The sequence below is a fragment of the Heliangelus exortis genome, chromosome 22 (assembly GCF_036169615.1).
Source record: "Heliangelus exortis chromosome 22, bHelExo1.hap1, whole genome shotgun sequence".
In the NCBI taxonomy this organism is placed as follows: domain Eukaryota; kingdom Metazoa; phylum Chordata; class Aves; order Apodiformes; family Trochilidae; genus Heliangelus; species Heliangelus exortis.
Window position 1 is genome coordinate 1,865,285 of NC_092443.1, and position 18,541 is coordinate 1,883,825.

The 18,541-nt window shown below is 45.3% G+C and overlaps 1 protein-coding gene across 4 annotated transcripts in view; it reads left to right on the forward strand.

The window, feature by feature from the left end:
* Positions 1 to 18,541, forward strand: part of EXD3 (exonuclease 3'-5' domain containing 3) — a 216,441-nt gene that overhangs the window by 88,823 nt on the left and 109,077 nt on the right. For all 4 annotated transcript variants that reach the window (XM_071766068.1, XM_071766072.1, XM_071766070.1 and 1 more), the window contains 6 exons: positions 11,941 to 12,107; positions 14,034 to 14,172; positions 14,510 to 14,723; positions 15,410 to 15,519; positions 16,648 to 16,852; positions 17,945 to 18,111. In XM_071766068.1, coding sequence (XP_071622169.1) covers positions 11,941 to 12,107; positions 14,034 to 14,172; positions 14,510 to 14,723; positions 15,410 to 15,519; positions 16,648 to 16,852; positions 17,945 to 18,111 — 1,002 coding nt within the window. The remainder of the gene's footprint in view (positions 1 to 11,940; positions 12,108 to 14,033; positions 14,173 to 14,509; positions 14,724 to 15,409; positions 15,520 to 16,647; positions 16,853 to 17,944; positions 18,112 to 18,541) is intronic.

Here is an 18,541-nt window from a genome sequence, read left to right on the forward strand (position 1 = left end):
AATAAAATGTAAGAGCTGTTGTGCTCAAGGAGGTAACTTTTAAGGGGAATTTAAAGGGCAGAATGCAATTATTTTTTTTATGTTTTTGTGGCCAGAACACCTGGCCAGGAATCCTGCTCTGGGGAATCTTTAATAAGGACAAGAGGTCACAGAGGGCACTTTGCAAATATCCACATCTAGTACCCTTCCCTAGGACCCCGGAGTTTAGGCAGACTTCTAAATTGGCTCAAGATTGTTTTGAGTGCAGCAACATCCCTATAGTGTAAGGAACTTAATCTATCTGTAGGGAATTAAGCAATCTGTGCAATGCAAATGGGAATGATATTCAGGAGGTGATTAACAAACGACTTGTCTTTTGGTATAAGTCTGCATGTCAAATTATCTTCTGCTCTGTGTTTGAGTGAGCTGTTTATTCAGGAATATAATGGATTTCATCACTCAGACATCAAATCTAGGCTGGCTGTTTTCCTGGAAGGTAGAAACCAAAACTAGTTTAACCACTGGAGTCCCTTGCTAGTCTTTATTGCCTTTTTTTTTTTAGCAGGAAATTAGAACCAGTGGGTGATTGTTTTAGTTCTTTCTTGTCCCTGAAAGTCTCAGGGAGGAATCATCACCTGAAATAAATTGTAATTGTATTACTGGGGGTGCAACAGGGTGCTGGAGCTCTGGGTACTGTTGTGTGGATAAATAAGCAGGAGCTACTCCTTGTCTGCAAAAAGATGTCTGCAAAAAGAATTGCATTTATCTTTCCACAACTTTAAGCAGCTTTCTAACAGCTGCTTTTGGAAAAAGAGAAGGTGTTTTGTTGTTGGGGCTTTTTTTCTTCTTTCTTTTTTTTTCCCTTTTGCAAAGTATTTTTTTGCAAAAAGGATTTAGACCTGGACTGGTGAAAGGTTTAAGATCTGGTATCTGTCTTGTGAAGTCAGGATTGAGGGAATTGCTTTATGTCAGATGAGAACTGGCAGTCCTGCTTCCCCCAGTGTCCACTTGCTGCTCCTTTCATTCCTCTTTTTTTTTTTTTGTCCCCTGCTCAGGGACTAACCAGAAACTCAGTGGTGGTGGGAATGTTCTGGCAATCTCTCTGGTTTTGCCCCATGCCTTCTTCTTCAGCTTTCCCATTCTGGCTGGAGATCTCTGGGGATAGTAGATCACAATGTGATGTGACAGTACCTAAGGGAACATTAACCCATGGAAAAACTGGACAATAAAAGTTACAGGCAAAGTACAGATTTCCTTCTATTTTTCAGTTCAGTTTGTAAATGGTGTCATATTTATTGATAGCTGGAGTAACATCAGAGTTGCAGAGCAGAAGGACTTGCTGATAGGGCTGATTCAGAAAACAGGCACATCTGTGACTGTCTCAGGAAAAGCATCACATAATTTTTCTGTTATTTCTGCTTTCTGGATCAAGAGCAGTAAAATCTGCATCTCTACTAATGAACTTAGCACTGTAGCTCTAAAAGAAATGGAAATTTCTCATTTAATAAGCCCACAGCTGTTGTGGGAGAAATCCATGGGGAATGCCAAAAGTGCAGTGTGTTCCATCAGTAACCAAAATCAAGTCTATCAAATAATGTTATGTACAGTTTAATGTAAATACCTCCATGTACCTCCTGCATGGCTTAGAAAGGATTAATTTCTCTAAGACCTGGAGGGCTGGTGTGCCTGATGATAATTATGGGAGTTTTATTTATAACAAATCCAGCTATTTCTAGGTAAATAAATTGTGGTTAAGCACAAGCATGCTAATGAATGCTGCTGGCATCTTGTAGTAGGTACAATGAAGCTAAGACAAAACTGCTGTTGGTTTCCACACTGTTTGCCAAATTGTCAAAAATATCAAAACGTGTTTAAAAAATCAGCCAGAAATTTCTCTGGGGTGGTGGAAGATGTGTTTGCTCAACAACTTTGGAAAATCAGCTCACATTTCCTTAAGTGTGTCTCTACAGGGCCAAGCTTTGGGGGTTCAGCCTGCTGCTTCAGTGAGCTATTGGCAGGCAAACCCTTTGAAAGCTCAGGACCTCAGTTCTAAAGTTGTGGCCAAGTAGCTTTTATGTGCAGGAATATTCAGTACTGGAGAGTGAAGAAAGGAATCTCTAGAGAGCACACTGGGGAGGAAAAAAATGTACTTGAAATTGTTCTGGCATGCTAGAGATGGTTTCTGACCTTAAACCCCCTGCAACCAGCCCGGGCTAGCTTGCTGCTAAGCAGTATAATTACATTTCTGTCACCAGCATGCATTCACTAGAAAGCACAACTTCATCAGAAAGAGATTTGGTATGGTATAAAAAAGAGGCTAATTGGCTTATGGCTGTAGGTTGAGAGGTCAGTATTAGATTAAAGAGTTAAGAGCATCAGCAAGCAGTTAGAGTGAACTGATGTGCCCTGGTGGTTTGGTTAATGCAGCCAAAGAGCAGAAGCATTTTAGGACTAGGAAGCAATAAAGGAAAGAATATCATCCAAAACTTTATAGGAACAAGCTCCTTAAAAGCCACGTCAGGAGCCTGATCTAGTAGTCTCCAGGATAGCTGTTACTGACTCCAGCTGGAGGAGTGTGGACCACAAAGCAAAAATGGGGACAGGCTCAATGAAAATGAGAAAATCCCTGGATGTCCTTTTTCTCCAAGACAAAGGGAACCTGATCAAGAGCACTGGTGTTGGCCTCTCCAGCAGAAATAGGGGAGGCAAGGAGGAGGATGGGCACGGAGCTTGCCTGCTAGTGAGGGAGAGGGTGTGTTTGCTGCTTTTTTAAAAGTGGGAAGCAAATAGGAGCTCTGCACCTCTTCTGTTTGCCAGGAGGACACAGCTCTTCCTTGCAGCTCTGTAGTGTCTGTGCTTGGGATGTGCAGATGCAGGGATCTACACTTGCCCACTTTTACTAAAGCCTTAATCCTTTTATGCATTCAGGCACAGATCAACTCTTATGTTCTTATTCAGGCAGCAGTAAAACTATCCAGTCATTTAATAATCATCCCAGATTATTTTAAACCCCTGTAATTGCTGGGTACCTGTCTGAGCTCTTCCACAGGTAGACACTGGATTCTAGAGCCCTGTGCCTTGCACAAAGATGCTCAAGCTCCTTGCAATTGATAGTTTGGCTGTATTGTACTTTTAGGTGAGCTTAGCTCACCAGTTCCCTGCCAAGAAAAGAACCACATAAACAGAGGATTGTTTAGAAACAAAAAAAGTTCCTCTTGACAGAGAAGTCATGTAAATGGGAAGAAACAGGAAACTAATCTTCCCTTGTTCTCTCTGAAAGAATGTGTATCTCTGAGGAATGCTGTAATTATGGATTTAGGAAATCAGTCCAGTTTGCCGGGGTGTGAATTTCAGAGTTCATTCAGTCAACCCTCTCAAGCATTTCTCGTTCAGAACAAAAACCACCAGGAGTTTAAATGTACTAAATGAGATTAAAGGAGAGAAATATCTACTGCCAAGCTTTGCTTTCAGTAAAGATCTTGCAAAGATATTTGTTATTGCTTTGGCTACGAGCCAGAGGAGTTTTGTGTCTGGTAAAATAGAAGTAAGTGCTAACCCATTTTTTTCCTGTGGGCATCTAGACTAATGATGGGAAAAGCTGGGGCTCCAGAGCAAGGATTTCCATCATCAGGATTTTTGCATATTCACTTTGAAGACTTCAGTAAACAGAAAAATATCCCTTGCTGGGAATGCCACATGAGCATGTTCTTGGACAGAAAAGAACCCAAAACCAAGTTCCTAACCATTCTGAAACAAGCTGGGGCTGGAACAGATCCATAAGCAGAGAGGAGCCAGGAAGAGCACTGAGTATGAGTCCAAAGGAATGAAATAGCCCCTGGTGAGCATCCAGCAGGGCCTGAGGAAGGGCTTCCAAAGGCTGGGCAGGAGCTCTCACAAACCTGCTTACAAGTGAAGCAGCAGCAGAGAAGAGACCTAAGAAGTCTGGTGTCAGTAAAGCTCAGGCCTGGGTTAAAAAGAAAGGAAAGGAATGAGGTTGTTGCTTCTGTTCTTTAGATTTTAATTTAATTCCACTTCAGAGCTTAGAGGCCTTTTAATTAAGGTAGTGATACAGACCTGGAGGTCTTTGATAACTGATCTTTCATGCAGCTATTGCCACAAGAAAAGTAAAAGAGCTGAGTGGAATTTTAGGAATAAGCATATGCAGAGTAATGATGCCAGCCTGGTATAGCAGGACTTCTGTAGAAATCTTAAAATAATCCAGAGCCAGGACCAAGTAAGAGGAGGTTCCACCTTTGTTACTCCTAACTTGGAATTTGCCCTGAGGAGGGAGAATGCAATAGGGAGCGAACAAGAAAGAGATTTCTGAATCTCTTCCCCCTTATGCAGTTCCTTTTTCCTGAGAAGTCCACATCTGATACAGGCAGGACCTGAGCTGTAAATTATCTTACCCTGTTGGGGAGTAAATGTGCTGGAATTCCACATCTTTTTGGAAAGGAAGATGGAGCTTGTGAATTCTTATGATGTACGTGACTGGGTATGGGAACATTTAATGGAATGATTGGTTGGGTTTATTGGTATACTGGTTTAGCTAGTTAGGGTTAATATTAGGGCTATCCAAAATGAATGGGAAGGCCTCGTGGTGGCTGGAGCTCATGAATCTCCTGACAAATTGATGAGGTGTAATCCTGTGAGTTAATTTAACAGCAGCAGTGGAGACACAGCAGTGGTGGTTTCATTCCTATGGCTCTTCCTCTTTTCATATCTGCAGCTCTTGCAGTCCTGTAGTGAAGCAGAACTTCAGATCTCTGTTCCTGTCCCCAGAATGGTGTCAAGCTCTGGCAGTGTGTGGCTGTCACTGCTGCCCCTTGCTGTGCTTTTGTAGCTGGAGCTGAGTTCCTGCAGACAGATCCTGTAGCAAGAGTGGATATCCTATACTTCTGATAAGTTGAATTTTGGAATAATCCCGTTTGAAAGTCATCTTTCAGGCAGCCTCATGGCTTAGCAGGAAATCTTTTCCTTGTGTGGGCTTCCATGCTTCAAGATACAAAAGCAAAGAGTGCTTTAATGGGGACTTCTCTAGTGAGTTTCTGAAGGTGCTTGGCAATTGCATAAACCTTCTTAGGTTTGGGAGACCAGGGAGAACATGTTGGGGCATACAAGGACCTCAGCAGTGGTGCAGGTCACCCATGGGCAGTATGTGATGGCAGCCTTCTCCTTCTTAAACTGGAGAGCACAATTTCCCATTTGCCACAGGGATACTTCATTCATTGTGCATGTGTCATAATGACACAAGGCAGATAGCTCAATGCTACTTCAGAATACACTGGGAAGGTAAGGTTTGCCAGTTTGTCTTTAATGCACTGTATTACTGGACTTACACAAAGCATCTACTGTGATAAGTAGCATATTACTTGGTGCTTTGAAAGAGTTTGGCCCCTTTCCCCATCCTCATTCATCTTCAGTCTTGCCAAGTGCTGGAATGCTCCCAGAAAATATCTCCAGCCTGCCATCGTGGGACCAAGAGGTGTGAGAAATCTGGAAGCATATCAAAACGTGTGGTTTGTGCATTCAGAACGAGTCCCTGGTCCTTTGCTGATCCTGGGAGTAATAATATTCAGCAACTCTGGGGCCAGGGTTAAGTTAGAATTCAGAGGACACCACTGCAGTGGTTGTAAGAAAGGGATTTTAGGGAGAAGCTCAAACTCTCAGGACAGAGTTCAGACTGAAGTGAAGGAGGAAATAAATGTATCTGAAAAAGCAAGTGGGGTAAAGTTACCTTGGTCTGTTTGGTAAGGTCTTTTTGTTTTATGTAGTGGCATGCAGTTATTTCTCTCTCCAAACAGAGGTTATTTTCAGAGGCTTAGCCTGGCTCTGTAGCTCCTTAAAGGCCTCAGGACATCAGTGACATTCCCTGAACAAGTATTGCAGGTGAATGCACCCTGATTTGGGGTATTGGCATTCCTGGAGTTTTTGTGGGTTGTAGTTGAGGAAAACGAGTTAATTGTGGCTTCACATAAAATGTTCTGATCTTCCCACTGGGAAAGTCCCCAAAGGGGACAGGGTGTCAGGCTACACCTACACTGCTAAACAAGACCATGAACTGATCTGTGACCCTGAAGGCAAGTGGCACAGCAACACAGCCTCAGGCTGCATCACTCCTGGGAGATTTGTCTGAAATCCAGAGGGACTGAGGGACAGGACCCCTTTGCCCTTCTGCAGGGTGGCTTATCTGACAGTAAAGCTGATTTCTTGGGACAGCACTGGCACATCTGCATTCGTATGCAGGTGGGTCAGTGTCAGAGCTCAGCTTTACCACCTTCCAGATGTGTCATGGTGCCATCCTAACTAAATCCTCCCATTTCCTGAAGCCTCTGGGAGGCTGCATGCCTGACAGTTCACTGGAGCACTTAGGAACAATATTGTAGAATATTCCACCTTCACCTTTAAACTTCAATTTCTCTGGGTTTGTGCCTTCTCCAGTCAAGAAATGGTGGTGTCCATGTTCTGATCAGATACTGAAGTGAAGCCTGGTGACCCTGGTGTCACTGAAGTAAAATGTTGTGTGCAGAGCCTTCCATCTGTGTGGTAGGAAATGTCCTGTGCCCTGTGGAGTGGAGCTGTTGCCAGCAGTTTATCTGTGAGTGGCTCTGTGGGTTGGGTAAAGGTGACAGGAAGGATGTCCAGTGCTGCATTTCAAAAGTCTCAACCTCTTGCTTGATGTTCTTTGAAAATACTCTCCCTTCAGACCTGCCTTTGAAACCAGAGTTCAGCCTTTACCTCTGCTGTGTACCTCCTCTCATCTGCAGCACGATGAGCAGATTTTGGAGACACGATTACTTCATCTGGAGGAGATGAATTACTTCCCTCAGGGAGTGCCTGACAGAAATCTGGAAGGAATCCCGATGCAGGAAATGTATTTGGATCTCTGTGTCACATTGTTAGCACAATCAGGACCATCCTGTATTCTGGGTATATGAGATCTTGGGTGTTCTTCACCCGGGAGGTGCTTGGAACTTGAAAGCAGCAGTCACTGCAAGAAGCTTCCTGTCTGTGTGGAGTCTCAGTGCTGGGGAATGCACAGCAGTGCTAATCACACAATCACAACCTAATTTTAGTTTGAAGGAGCCTGTGGAGGTCTCTTCTCTGCCTTCCTGCTCAAAGCAGTGCCAGCTTAGTTATACAAGGTGTTGCAGAAGCTGCCCCTCTGGACTCATTGCAGTGATAGCCACTCTCACTGACACCTCAAAGCCTGGTTGGGCTTTCTAGAAGGGTCTGACTCCATCTTCCTTATGATCCCCCGTGATAAAATTGAAGAGGGTTATTATATTCCTCCATACCCCCCAACACAGCTGAAAAAGCCCTGCTCCCTCAGCCTCTTCTTCTCAATCAAGGGCAGTTCAAGTGATACTTTAAGTTGGACTTCTCTGAACTGCCTTTTGGAAGAGCTGGTTGCATGGGGAGACTGGGAATCTGATTCACAAAGCTGAAGCCACACTGCTCAGGCTTTGTTGGTAGAAAGAAGACAGACCACTTCCCTGCCATCCAGAACTCTGAGCTGTGGCTCTGGGTGACACACAGATTGCTATCTGAAAGTCAGTCTGCTGAGAGATGAATGGGGGCTGTTTGGTGCTTCCTCAGTTCAGAAATCAGAGCATTTGAGTAGGCAGTGCCTGTGAGGAAGGGATCAGCTGAGTGGTGAGAGAGCAGAGCTGCCTCCTCCTGCTGCCTTGGTGCCTTGGCCATGGGTCAGTGCCCTGCTGCTGGTACAAGGAGCAGTTCAGAAGTAGCTCTGGGTGCAGTTGGCACCTTCTGAGTGCCAGTATGGAGACTTTCCAGAATTTGGGATCCCCCTTCTCTCACGGAACAGGCTGTGAGCCTGGTTTGAGCTGGTGCTGAGTATCCCAGCTCCAACCTTGGGCAGAGATGACTTCCAGCCCTTGCCATACCAGTGGTGCCTTCCTACTGCAGCATCTCTCCATGTAGCACAAATGAAACAGAAACCATAAATACAGCAAAGTACCAATGCAGGTAACACAGTAGGGTGCTCAGGGAGTCACAGAGTGGATTGGGTAGGAAGGGACTTTAAAGATGATCTTGTTCCAACCCCTGCCATGGTGACACCTTCAACTTGAAACACAGTGAATCGATTGCTTACAGTGGGTTTGTCCTTTCAAAGCCCAGGTTTATTTTTCCCCTTCTAAACTTCCTGTCTCCAAGACATTCAAAAGTCAAATTAAAATCTGACCCTGCAAATAGCAGGTAAATAACTGGTGTGAATAACTTCACCCTGTGGTAAAAGATGCTGAGGGAAAGTGGCAAATTCAGACACAAATGCAGCTTAACACATAGAGATAAAAGTCATCAAGAGTTGGCTAAGGTGACTTCCAAAGAAGATATTGGATACTTGGATCCAAAGTTATTGATGACAACAGAGGAATTGCTGATTCCATGGGTTAAGCTCAGGACATTCCTAAGCTTGCTGTGCACTGGTTGTTGGGAGCTTTGTAAAGGCTTCAGCTGGGGAAGAACAGGATTTACGGGTCGGTAATCTGCAGCAGTCATTTTGGAGAGCTTTAATCATGGGGTATTGTTGGTGTCAGGAGTTTTTTTGTGTGTGCCTATGGATTAAAGAAGGTATGATATGTCTAGAATTCAGAGAGGGATGTAAACAAGCCTCATGGTAATCTTTTCTTACTGGGAGATGTCGCTGATGTTGATCAGAACAACTGTACCCGTTTCCTCTTGAAGTGTTCGTTTAGTGAGAACAAAATACATCAAATGTCATCCCCAGTAAAATGTTTGTCTGCATCTATGCCCACATCTTCTGGGGCCAAAGCTTCAACATTCTTGCTTCTTGCAAAGCTGTTGTAGTGAAAGCCTTTCCCCTTTAGAGCAATGTTGGGTTTTTTTCAGTAAAAAAACCAAAACAACAAACATAGCTATTTTCTGCTTCAGAATGCAAGATGGAGAGATTAACCTTCTTTCCAGAGTTGTTTTTGTGGTTGTAAGAATAAATCTATTATCATTAAAATATAACAAAAAAACAAACAAACAAAAATTTAAAAATCTGCAGCTCATTATTTCCAGAAATAAAGCTGACATAATGAGATTTATAAAGAATTTACTCTGGGTGAACTGAAGAGAAATCCAACCCCAAAGACTCTGTGTTCTAGAAGAAAGGCAGAAAGACAATAGGATGGACACAGGGGAAACTACAAGAGGGAATTGCTCTGTGATGTTAATAAGAAAATATGTTCTTTTGGGGAATTCTAAGAAGTGGCTTGCCAAATAGGAAGGGTTATTCAGATTCCCTTCACATTGTAGGTGCTTGACTGAGCTGAGTTGCATGAGGCAGAAATGTGGGAGAGGCACAAAGTATCAGAACTGGAATGGCTGGGAGGAAAGATTCAGGAGGAAATGTTCAGGACAAGCAGCACTAATGTGGTTGCTTGTCCTTCCCTTTCCCTCCATTCCCACTTCAGACAGCCATTAAAATGCTCAGAGGGATGGAGCACCTCTCCTTTGAAGATAGGATGAGGAATTTGGGGTTGGAGAAAAGGAGGCTCCAAGGTGACCTTATAGCAACCTTCCAACACCTGAAGGGGACCTACAGGAAAGCTGTGGTAGAGCTTTTTACATGGGTGTGTAGTGAGAGGACAAGGGGAAATGGTTTCAGCCTTGAAGAAGGGTTGGACATGAGGAAGAAATTATTTAATTTGAGGGTGACTGGCACAGGTTGCCCAGGGAAGCTGTGGCTGCCCCATCCCTGGCAGTGTTGAAGGTTGGATGGGGCTTGGAGCACCCTGGGCTGGGGGAGGTGTCCCTGACCATGGCAGGGGGTGGGATGAGCTTTAAGGTCCCTTCCAACCCTTGACATTCTATGATTCTGTGAGTCAGGTTCTCTCTGATAACTGAGCCCCTGGTGAGCTGCTTGACACTGGCTGCTTGCTGTGCCATCTGCCTCTAAGGAGCAGCAGAAAAATTTTCCTTCACATATCCATGAGAATAAATGTGCTTTGGCATCTGGCAAGGTCCCAGGGGTGCAGACTCAGTGCTGGGGCAGTTGTTTTTCTGAGCAGCCTGGCTCCTCATACATGCTACCAGGGATGCAAAATTTCTCTCTGGCTTTTCTTCCAAGCCTTTACCCTTTCCTGCACCTCTGTGGTTCACCCCTCCTGCACCTCCTTTTCTTTTCTTTTTTTTTTTCTTCTTTTTTTTCTTTTTCTTTCCTTCCTTTTTACCTTGGGGCCATCAACAGGTTTGTTTCCTGATCTCTGTGCAGTGTCTGCTTTGAAGGCAACTTCTCACCTTTTAGTTCCTGAAGGAATGTGAGGAATGAGGCCCCATGGCCCCAGCCTCCCACCCAGCCCTGCTGTGTTTGTACAGGCAGTGGGGAAAGAGCCCAGGTGCTGGCAGTCCCTGGGAGCAGGATCTGACCCTGTGGGCACTTTGGGATGGGCAGGGAAGGAGAGATGGCCATGGAGTGTGCAGGGAGCAGGGATGGACTTCAAACGTGGGACTGAGCTTTTCACTACACAGAAAAATAGGTGTTGGGAGTGCCAGTGGCAAGACAGCTGTGGAGCTGTCCTGATCCACCATGTGGAGTTTCAGCTTCTTTTAGCAATTAAGGTTTTTTGATAATAACTGCTAAGGCAGATCCATCAGGAATCAGTCTGGCAGGAGGAGCCAGGGGCTGATCCAGCTCCAGGGGCTCAGGGTGAGCACGGGTGGGCTGGTTGGGAAGGAAAAGAGGGAGAGTCCTGCCCCAATTTAGCTGTCCCGACTGTTGGTGTCACTGTGTTCCTAATTTTTTTTTCCTGTTTCCTCTTGGAGCTGCTGGGCACGGGTGCCTTGGAGGGCATTGGACAAGAGGGTGAACAAGGAAGGAGCTTTGGTGACCTTGGTTGTGGCACTGGGACCACCTTGTTTGTCAGCTCTGCCCCTTGCCCATGGCAGCTCCCCTGTGCCAAGTTCCAGCCACTGCCTGGATGGGTGTTTTGGGTACAACCACACTGAGGTTGTGTTTGTGGCCCTGAGCTCTGCAGGTTGCTGGGGCAGGGATGTTTGCTGCAATCAGAAACAGCTGAGAACCAGGAATGTCCTGAGCTGCCCTCCCTGGGTGCAGCTGCACCTGACCCAGGCTCCTGCCATGACACTTGAGCTCCTTGTGTTTGTCCATCTTGGCTGAAGCAATAATCCAGTTGTCACATCTACAGAGGCCTTAAATAGACACAAAGGGAGGAATTTCTTCTACCCAGCCCTGTTTCTCCACAGCAGGAGTGACTGTTGCAAGTTGCCATCAGTGGGGATAAAGCAGGACTTTCACAGCACCTTTCATACAACCTGCTTCCAAGGCAGGGTGACAGCACTGACACCCTGGGCCCCATCCACAGAGCTGGCCAAGCCTGTGCTGGTTGCACAGGACACCCATCCACACAGCTGTGCTGTTGCAAATACTGCCAAGGCTGGAGGAAACCCATCCCACTGTTTCCTAGAGAAGCCAACATATTGCTTCTCCCAGGACATCAAGTCCCAGCATCATTTCAGGCCCATGTTTAGGCACAAAGTAGGACTAAACCAATCCAAGTTCTTACCCTTTCTGTAATTACCTGCCTGAGAAGCCCAAAGACCTTTATTTCTGGTCAGTCACTGGTTCTGATTTTACGTGGTATAACCAGAATCTGAGCAAATCATTGGTCAGGCTGAATGGCTTTGTGTTCCCTTGTTTCTCTGTACCTGCAAAGTGACATTCCCTGAACAAATAACCACAAATAACCAGGGACCCAAGTACCTGGTGAGCTCTGGATTGAAGGACTTCACCTCTTGGCAGGGAAGTGCTGCACTCGGTGGGTCTGAGCAAACCCACTCTGCAGTGGGGGGATTCTTGCTGCTTCCTCTGCTTGTCCAGGACCCCCTGAGGATTCTGTGTCCTGAGAGGGGTTAGAAACACCCATGAAGGAATTGCACTGACAGGATTTCCTCACCCTTGATTCCTTGCAGAGCACAGTTGGGGAGAATCGCTGGCTCCAAGGGCACCTGATCCAGTTGCTTATCAAGTACTGTGATTTGCCCACAGCAGCAAGGTGGGCACAGTGCTGTGATGTGCCCAAGGAGATGCTACCTCGAGAAGTGGCTGATGAGCTTCAAAAGCTTCACATCCAAAAGAGGTAACTATACCTGGTTTGTGTCTTTTCAGTGTAGATTACTTATCATACAAAGACTGCATCTTTTCTTAAAATAGTCTGCTCTAATGCTTCTGTGGGGAGATAATTTAGCAAAAGCTTCCTCCATTTACTCAGATCAGATCTTGAGTCTGTACATTCTGCATTTGCTTTTCAAAAGCATAGAAATGTCTGCAGGCATTCACAGAAATGTCTGCAGGAGCCTTCATTCCATACCAAACGTAGCTGCCTCTTTGAGCCTGAGGTTTTTCCATGGGGTGTAATCCCTCAAAAGGCAATTAACAGGAGTGTGACTTATCCACAGACTGTGCAGCTGGGAAGATAAAACCCATAGCTCCATCTCTGCTCCAGGAAGCCTGTGTCATGTAGGGGCTGGGGGAAGGCATAATCATGGCCCTGCCGCTTATGAGGAGATGTGACAGATGAGCAAAACCTTTTGTGCCTCAGTTTACTCATCTAGTCATGATACCTGCTGCAGTTGCTGCTAGAAAATCAACAGAGCCTAATAGAGCAGTCTCTCTGCCTTATTTATTGAGCTAACAGAGCAGCAGGTTCCCAGAGAGGGTGTTGAGACTGTAGAGAACAAGGTGATACCAGCATATAAATGACATCAGTTCTGCCACTGGTCACCCCACATGCAGCTCCTGAACTCTGCAGGTGATAATATTCCTGGAGACCTGAGACTGCACACCTTCATTAAATATTTTACACAAATATTGACTTCCCCATGCACACAAACCCATGGAAAAAAAGTGTTTGTACAGTGAAAGCTGCTATGCTACAAAATTAGTCACACAGTCCCTAAACATAAGATTAGTAAATATTTTCTCAAATAATAAACCATTTCAAGTCTCTGTGGGAAAGAGACTATCCAGAAACGCGTGATATGTCTAAAATAGCTGGATATTTTTTATGAGTTTCTTTCCTCTGGTTGCATCATCTGTCTGAGACACCATAGCAATATGCTGACCTCCCAATTACAAGGCCATTTCAAGAGACTGCAGCATTTTTAAAAGAAAATGTGCTGTGTAAGATCCTGTTGTAGGAAGCCAGTTAGCTCATTTCTTCAGGCATCCTCCAACATTCACAGGGTATTAATGTACAGAGGCAAAATTTCTCTGTGTGGAACCATCTGAAACCCAAATGGAGGGAGTAGCACAAGCAGGCACATGGTCTGTGGGTTCAGCTGGCTCTTTTCCCTTACTTTGAAACTGTATTTTATCATTTATTTGCTGTGAAATGTAGGACAAATGTTCTTATGCAACCTGTGTGAACATTTTACAGGGAAGGGATGGAGGCAGGGAAGCTGCAGAGCAACAGGGAGGTCTGGGAAGCCTTCCCAAGCCATTGCACTGTAAAGTGCTGAAACAGCTTCACCCATGCCCAGCTGGTAGTGATCTTGGTGAGGAGCAGTCTCTGAGTCTCTTTCTCAGCCAGTTCCTGCTGTGGGGAAGTGGAAGCTCCAGTTTGGACACAGTGCTGGGCAGAGGCAGCTCCTCTCTTCTGTATTACAGTGTGTCAGTGTAAAAGCTCAAGGGCAAAAATCATAACTCTAAAATGCATTATCTGTGATGTGGAAACATCTGTCCAGCTTTGTCATCTGAGTTGTATTGGTTCTGGGGAAACACTGAGCACTGCAAGCAGGGCAAGAGGTTTGGGTTGGGTGTTCTCTGCAGAGCATGTTGCATGTGTGAGTGCTGAGCTCTGATCCAGTGCTGTTCCTGTGATAGGAATAAAAACAGAGGATGAGTCAAGATGAAAGAGATTATAGGGAAAAGTGAGGAAAGAGAGGGGAAGAGTTGAGTGTCATGGGGAAATAGAGGGCCAGACTGAAGTAAGGAGCTTAAGATTTCCCAATGTTCCTCCAATCCAGATCTCCCCTCATGGCATGTTGCATCTGGTTGTGTGCAGGGAAGAAGAGGCTGTGAGAACAGACAGTCATGAAGAAAGTAAGAAGAAGGATTATTACCAGCTTCCTATTCCACGGGCAAATATTCACTTCCTACAGACATGGGAAGAGACTCAGCAGTGCTGGGAAAAGGTGCTGCAGGTGAGTGTTACCTTGTACTTATTTTAAAGGGTCAAGGAACAGAAAATTCATAGCAGACTGGCACAGAGGGTTGTGTGGGGGCCACTGCCCTCAATGTCTCCCCCTGAAAGTCTTGACAGCAGTTCAGATGCTTTCTTGAGGCTTGTCTGGTTGGGGAACTCTGGGAATTGCTGTGCCAGGGAAGGGGTAACTCAGGTTGTTCTGCACTGTCTCTACAGTATTTTGTATGATAGCAAAGAGATGGAAAGGAAGCACTTGTGCTCTGAACAGAGCCTGTCCAGGCTACTTAAAAGCATGGATGCTTTCTTAAATGAAGAAGTTTTTGTCTGTGTTGCAGCCTGGGCAGGTTGTTGGCATTGACATGGAGTGGAAGCCTTCATTTGGCATGGTTGGGAAGCCTCCTGTCTCCCTCCTCCAAATTGCTCTGAAGGATGAGGTGTTCCTGCTTGACCTGCCAAAGCTTCTGGAGCAAGCTGAGACTGAGGGTGAGAAGGAGAAGCTTCCTCATTTCATCCAGCTGCTCTATTCAGATGCAGCCATCACTAAACTAGGTAATGTGAGCCTTTTCAATGCTCCTTGGGTCTTTACACTGTTTCTTTTGTGTAATTCCTGAGTCTTTTGGGGTTGTCATTCTCTCATTCCACCAGCTTTTGTAGCCCTGGGTATTCAAAGACTGCCATGCCAGCTAACAGGGTGACCACTGTAACTGGGAATGATAGAAATGTCTTCCTAATTCAGGCCAAACCCAAGATTTCTGATTTAGCCTTGCCCATGGATTTGGGATTGTCTTCATTCCATACCAAACCCCAGCCTGCACCCAAGTTTGGGTGCTCTAGGGAAGTCTGTCATGAAGAGCTCTCTGGATTTGCTGGTCCTGTCCCAAAGTTGCTGTCCTGGACAGCAGAACTCACTGGCTTTACCTGCTTTGAGATTCTCTTTGGAGCCTTTTGGCAGGACTTGGCAAACCTGAAGTTGAAGGGCAAATTGGTAACTGCTTTTCACTGCCCTAGCAGATTTTAAGTAAGTTGATCTTAAACTGAGCATCTTTCATCCACCTCTTCTCTCCCAGTCTTGGTCTGCAAGAGTTTCTCTTAGGAACAGGAGAGCCAAAAATCTGCCTTGTTCCCATGGTCTTTCCATCAGTGTTTGTACATATATTGTCAGCATCTTGACTCCGAGCTGCAGTGCACGAGCCACGATTTGTGTTTTTCTACCTCTGTGGGTTTTTTATCTCCAGGTTATGGGATGTCTGGAGACCTCAGCAGCCTTGCAGCCACTTGTTCTGCTTTGAAAGACACCGACAAGCGAGCACGAGGTGTGGTGGACCTGCTCCAAGTAGACAAACAAGTAAGGATGAACACCTGGAGTTATGGAAAACTGTGTCTCTCCTGCATGTGCCTGTAGATAACTGTCATGCATGACTTCACAGCATTGTATTTGTGTCCTCTACGGGCAGGGAGATGGCTGAAGGAGCAAAAAGGCACTTTCCACTTGTGGTTTTGAGGATAATGTAATTCTGTAAAGAAAGACAGAAGCATTTGGGTTTCATCAGCTAAAAAGTTAGAGCTTGTTATGCTAATAACTTTTTTCATAGCCTTTATAAAAACTATTTATGAAAAAATAATTGAAATGCACAACTTCATTCATCTGAGATGATGTTTCTGAGCATGTCAGACTTGAACTCTGAGTTAAATTCTTGTAGAAACTCAGATATTCCATTCTAGAAGCAGATATTATGGAGTTAATGGTTTGTTGAGAACTCATAATGTTTCAGGAGGGCTGCTGGTGGATTCAGCACAGGAATTTTTTTTGTTCAGCTGAAGTCCAGCTGTCCCTGGGTTAGTACAGAATCATTTCTAGCAGTCTGCAGAAATGTTAAGGACAACTTTTTAATGGGTAAAATTTGCAGAGTGTGTCTAAGGCTGTGGGTTGGGGTGAACTCATATCTCTGGGACTAATAGCTTAACCTGGGTAGTGTTGCTGGGTCTGAGGTACCTGCCAACAGTTGTTGCCCCCATATCATCTGTGAAATGGCAACTGCAGAAAAGCTGTTGCCTGCTGTGTTACAGCAGGAATACCTTTTCTCACTGGAACCAGAAGGAGAAGGGTTCTGGACTATGGCTGCTGTTCTTTTATTGAGTTGGTTTTCAGCAACCACATGGCTGAGCACCCTACAAAACTTTGCAAAGTCAGTCACATCCCCACTTCTCTGATGCAGTGCTATACAACAGTGCAATTTTTTTCCTTCCCTGGCTATGAAACAGATTTCTTTCCAGCAAGTATGTTTGTTAAACAAATAACCAGATGCAGTGTATATCTAATGTCATCCCAGCCCTTGTCTGATGCAAGGGGATTCAATATGCCATGCAAGAGATAAAAATCATAGGGTTGGTGTGTGACCCCACCCACTGGAATAGGAGGTGTTGTAGAAGTTATGTTGGAACCATTTATTTTGTGTCTTTTTCTCTCCATCAGCTGCAGAAGAGCTTCACTGACTCCAAGAAGGGTGGCCAGAAGGTAGATGCAGTGGAGCAGAGCTGTGAGGATAAAAGTTCCAGGCAACAGGAGAAAGGACTCAGCCTCATGGTGCAACATGTGCTGGGGAAGCCTCTGGATAAAACAGAGCAGCTGTCTAACTGGGAGAAACGGCCTCTGAGGGAGGAACAGATCCTCTATGCAGGTGTGGTCACTGACTCCATGGCAAAGTGCTCCAGATTGTTCATTACAGGCTGTGTTTGTCTGTTGTCTGTCACCAGGAAAATTGTTAAATAGAAAACGAAGAAAATGGCTTGGCAGATTAGTTCAGAGAAGCCAGCACACATTATGCTTCTCTTTTTATGGACGTGGCTTCAATGGTTTTTAAACTGCCCAGTGAATCATTATGTCCCTTATGAAAGAATTCCTGAGCTTTGCAGATTATGTCTGATGAAACATCACCCCAGTGGAAACTCCTCTCACGGGCTGAAAAGAAGAAAGTCCACTTCCTTCTGCCCCATTTTCTCAGCCTTTCTGAGAACAAGTGCTGTGTTCACTTGTCATGGTGAAGTGCATGGTAGAGCAGGGTGAAACCAGGCAGACCCAGTGGCAGAGACTGCAGCACAGAAATTGTTCTGAGGAGGGACTGGGGGAGTTTAGTGCTGATTACACCAGAGTCAGAAGTCTGGGTCTACGTCTTCTCCTGGGGCATCAAAGGACAGTCTACTAAAGTGACCCAGCCCTCTGTTAAATTCAGCTATCTTTGAAGCTGACACAGTTCCCACAAAAGTTAATCACTGGGACTTGCAGAACTGGCTGGGACACTGAGGCAGTTCCCGTTGCAAGGCACAGCACGGCAGTGCGTGTGGGCAGGTGATGGCAAACAACTTGGTTATTACTTTTTAAGATATTACATCTAATGGGGAAGTTACCTGCCCAGAGCCAAGATGTGGTAATAAACTGTGGGCTCAGGAACAATGGAGTGTAACGTGGGTTGGCTGGAGCTATCAGACCTGGTGGTTTGACCAGGCACACTGCAATTTGCATTACATTACAGGCAGAGATAGCAGAGGACCTGTTGCTTTTTGGGCTCCTCTGCCTTGGCTCTTTGAGATGGTGTCAGAGTGCAGTGCTCATGGAATCAGTTTAAGAGTGCAGGGTGTGATGTCAATAAGCTGGAGCTTCACAGTTTGTTCAGTGGTGTTTACAGAACTCCAGGATCTTCCTTGCACCGGGAAAGCCTCTGTTATTTTTGCATGAAACCAGCTGAGGCTCTTGTTCCATTTTTTTTTTTCAGCTTCAGATGCATACTGTTTATTGGAGATCTATGAGAAAATCTGTAAGGATCCAGCAAGCTTTGGTCTGAGCTCAGACCTGACTGAAAGTCTGTTGGGAAAACCAAGCATAAATCCCATGGCAACGAAGCAGCTGCATAAACAAGAAGTACCATCACCTTCTGGACAGGTTTGTAAACATCTTCAAAGAGCTGTGTGTTGCTCAAGACCCCTGCAAATCATATGTTGCTGTGTCTCTGTCATACTCCTAGCTATGCATGGCATGCCTGTTTGTGGGCTGTTCTCAGGACTATTGCAGAAACATCTCCCTTGCTCCTTCCCTTTACATCCCTCCCAGGATGTGCCTGGGTTCAGCTTTTTTCAGTTCAAGGTTCATTTGTCTTCACAAAATACTGTGGCAGGTCTGTGTGACAGAATTCAGCTGACCTTGCTCCTTCCATAGCTCTTCAGTGCTGTGGGTTTGTATTCTGTGGCTTCAAAACTTTGACTTCCCTGCTTTTAACTGGGCTCCTACACTTTGGTTTCACATTGGGAATGCCTCCTTCCTTGTGTCTGGAGTTGAGGTCTGCAAACTTAAAACCAAGCAATTGATCCAAGAA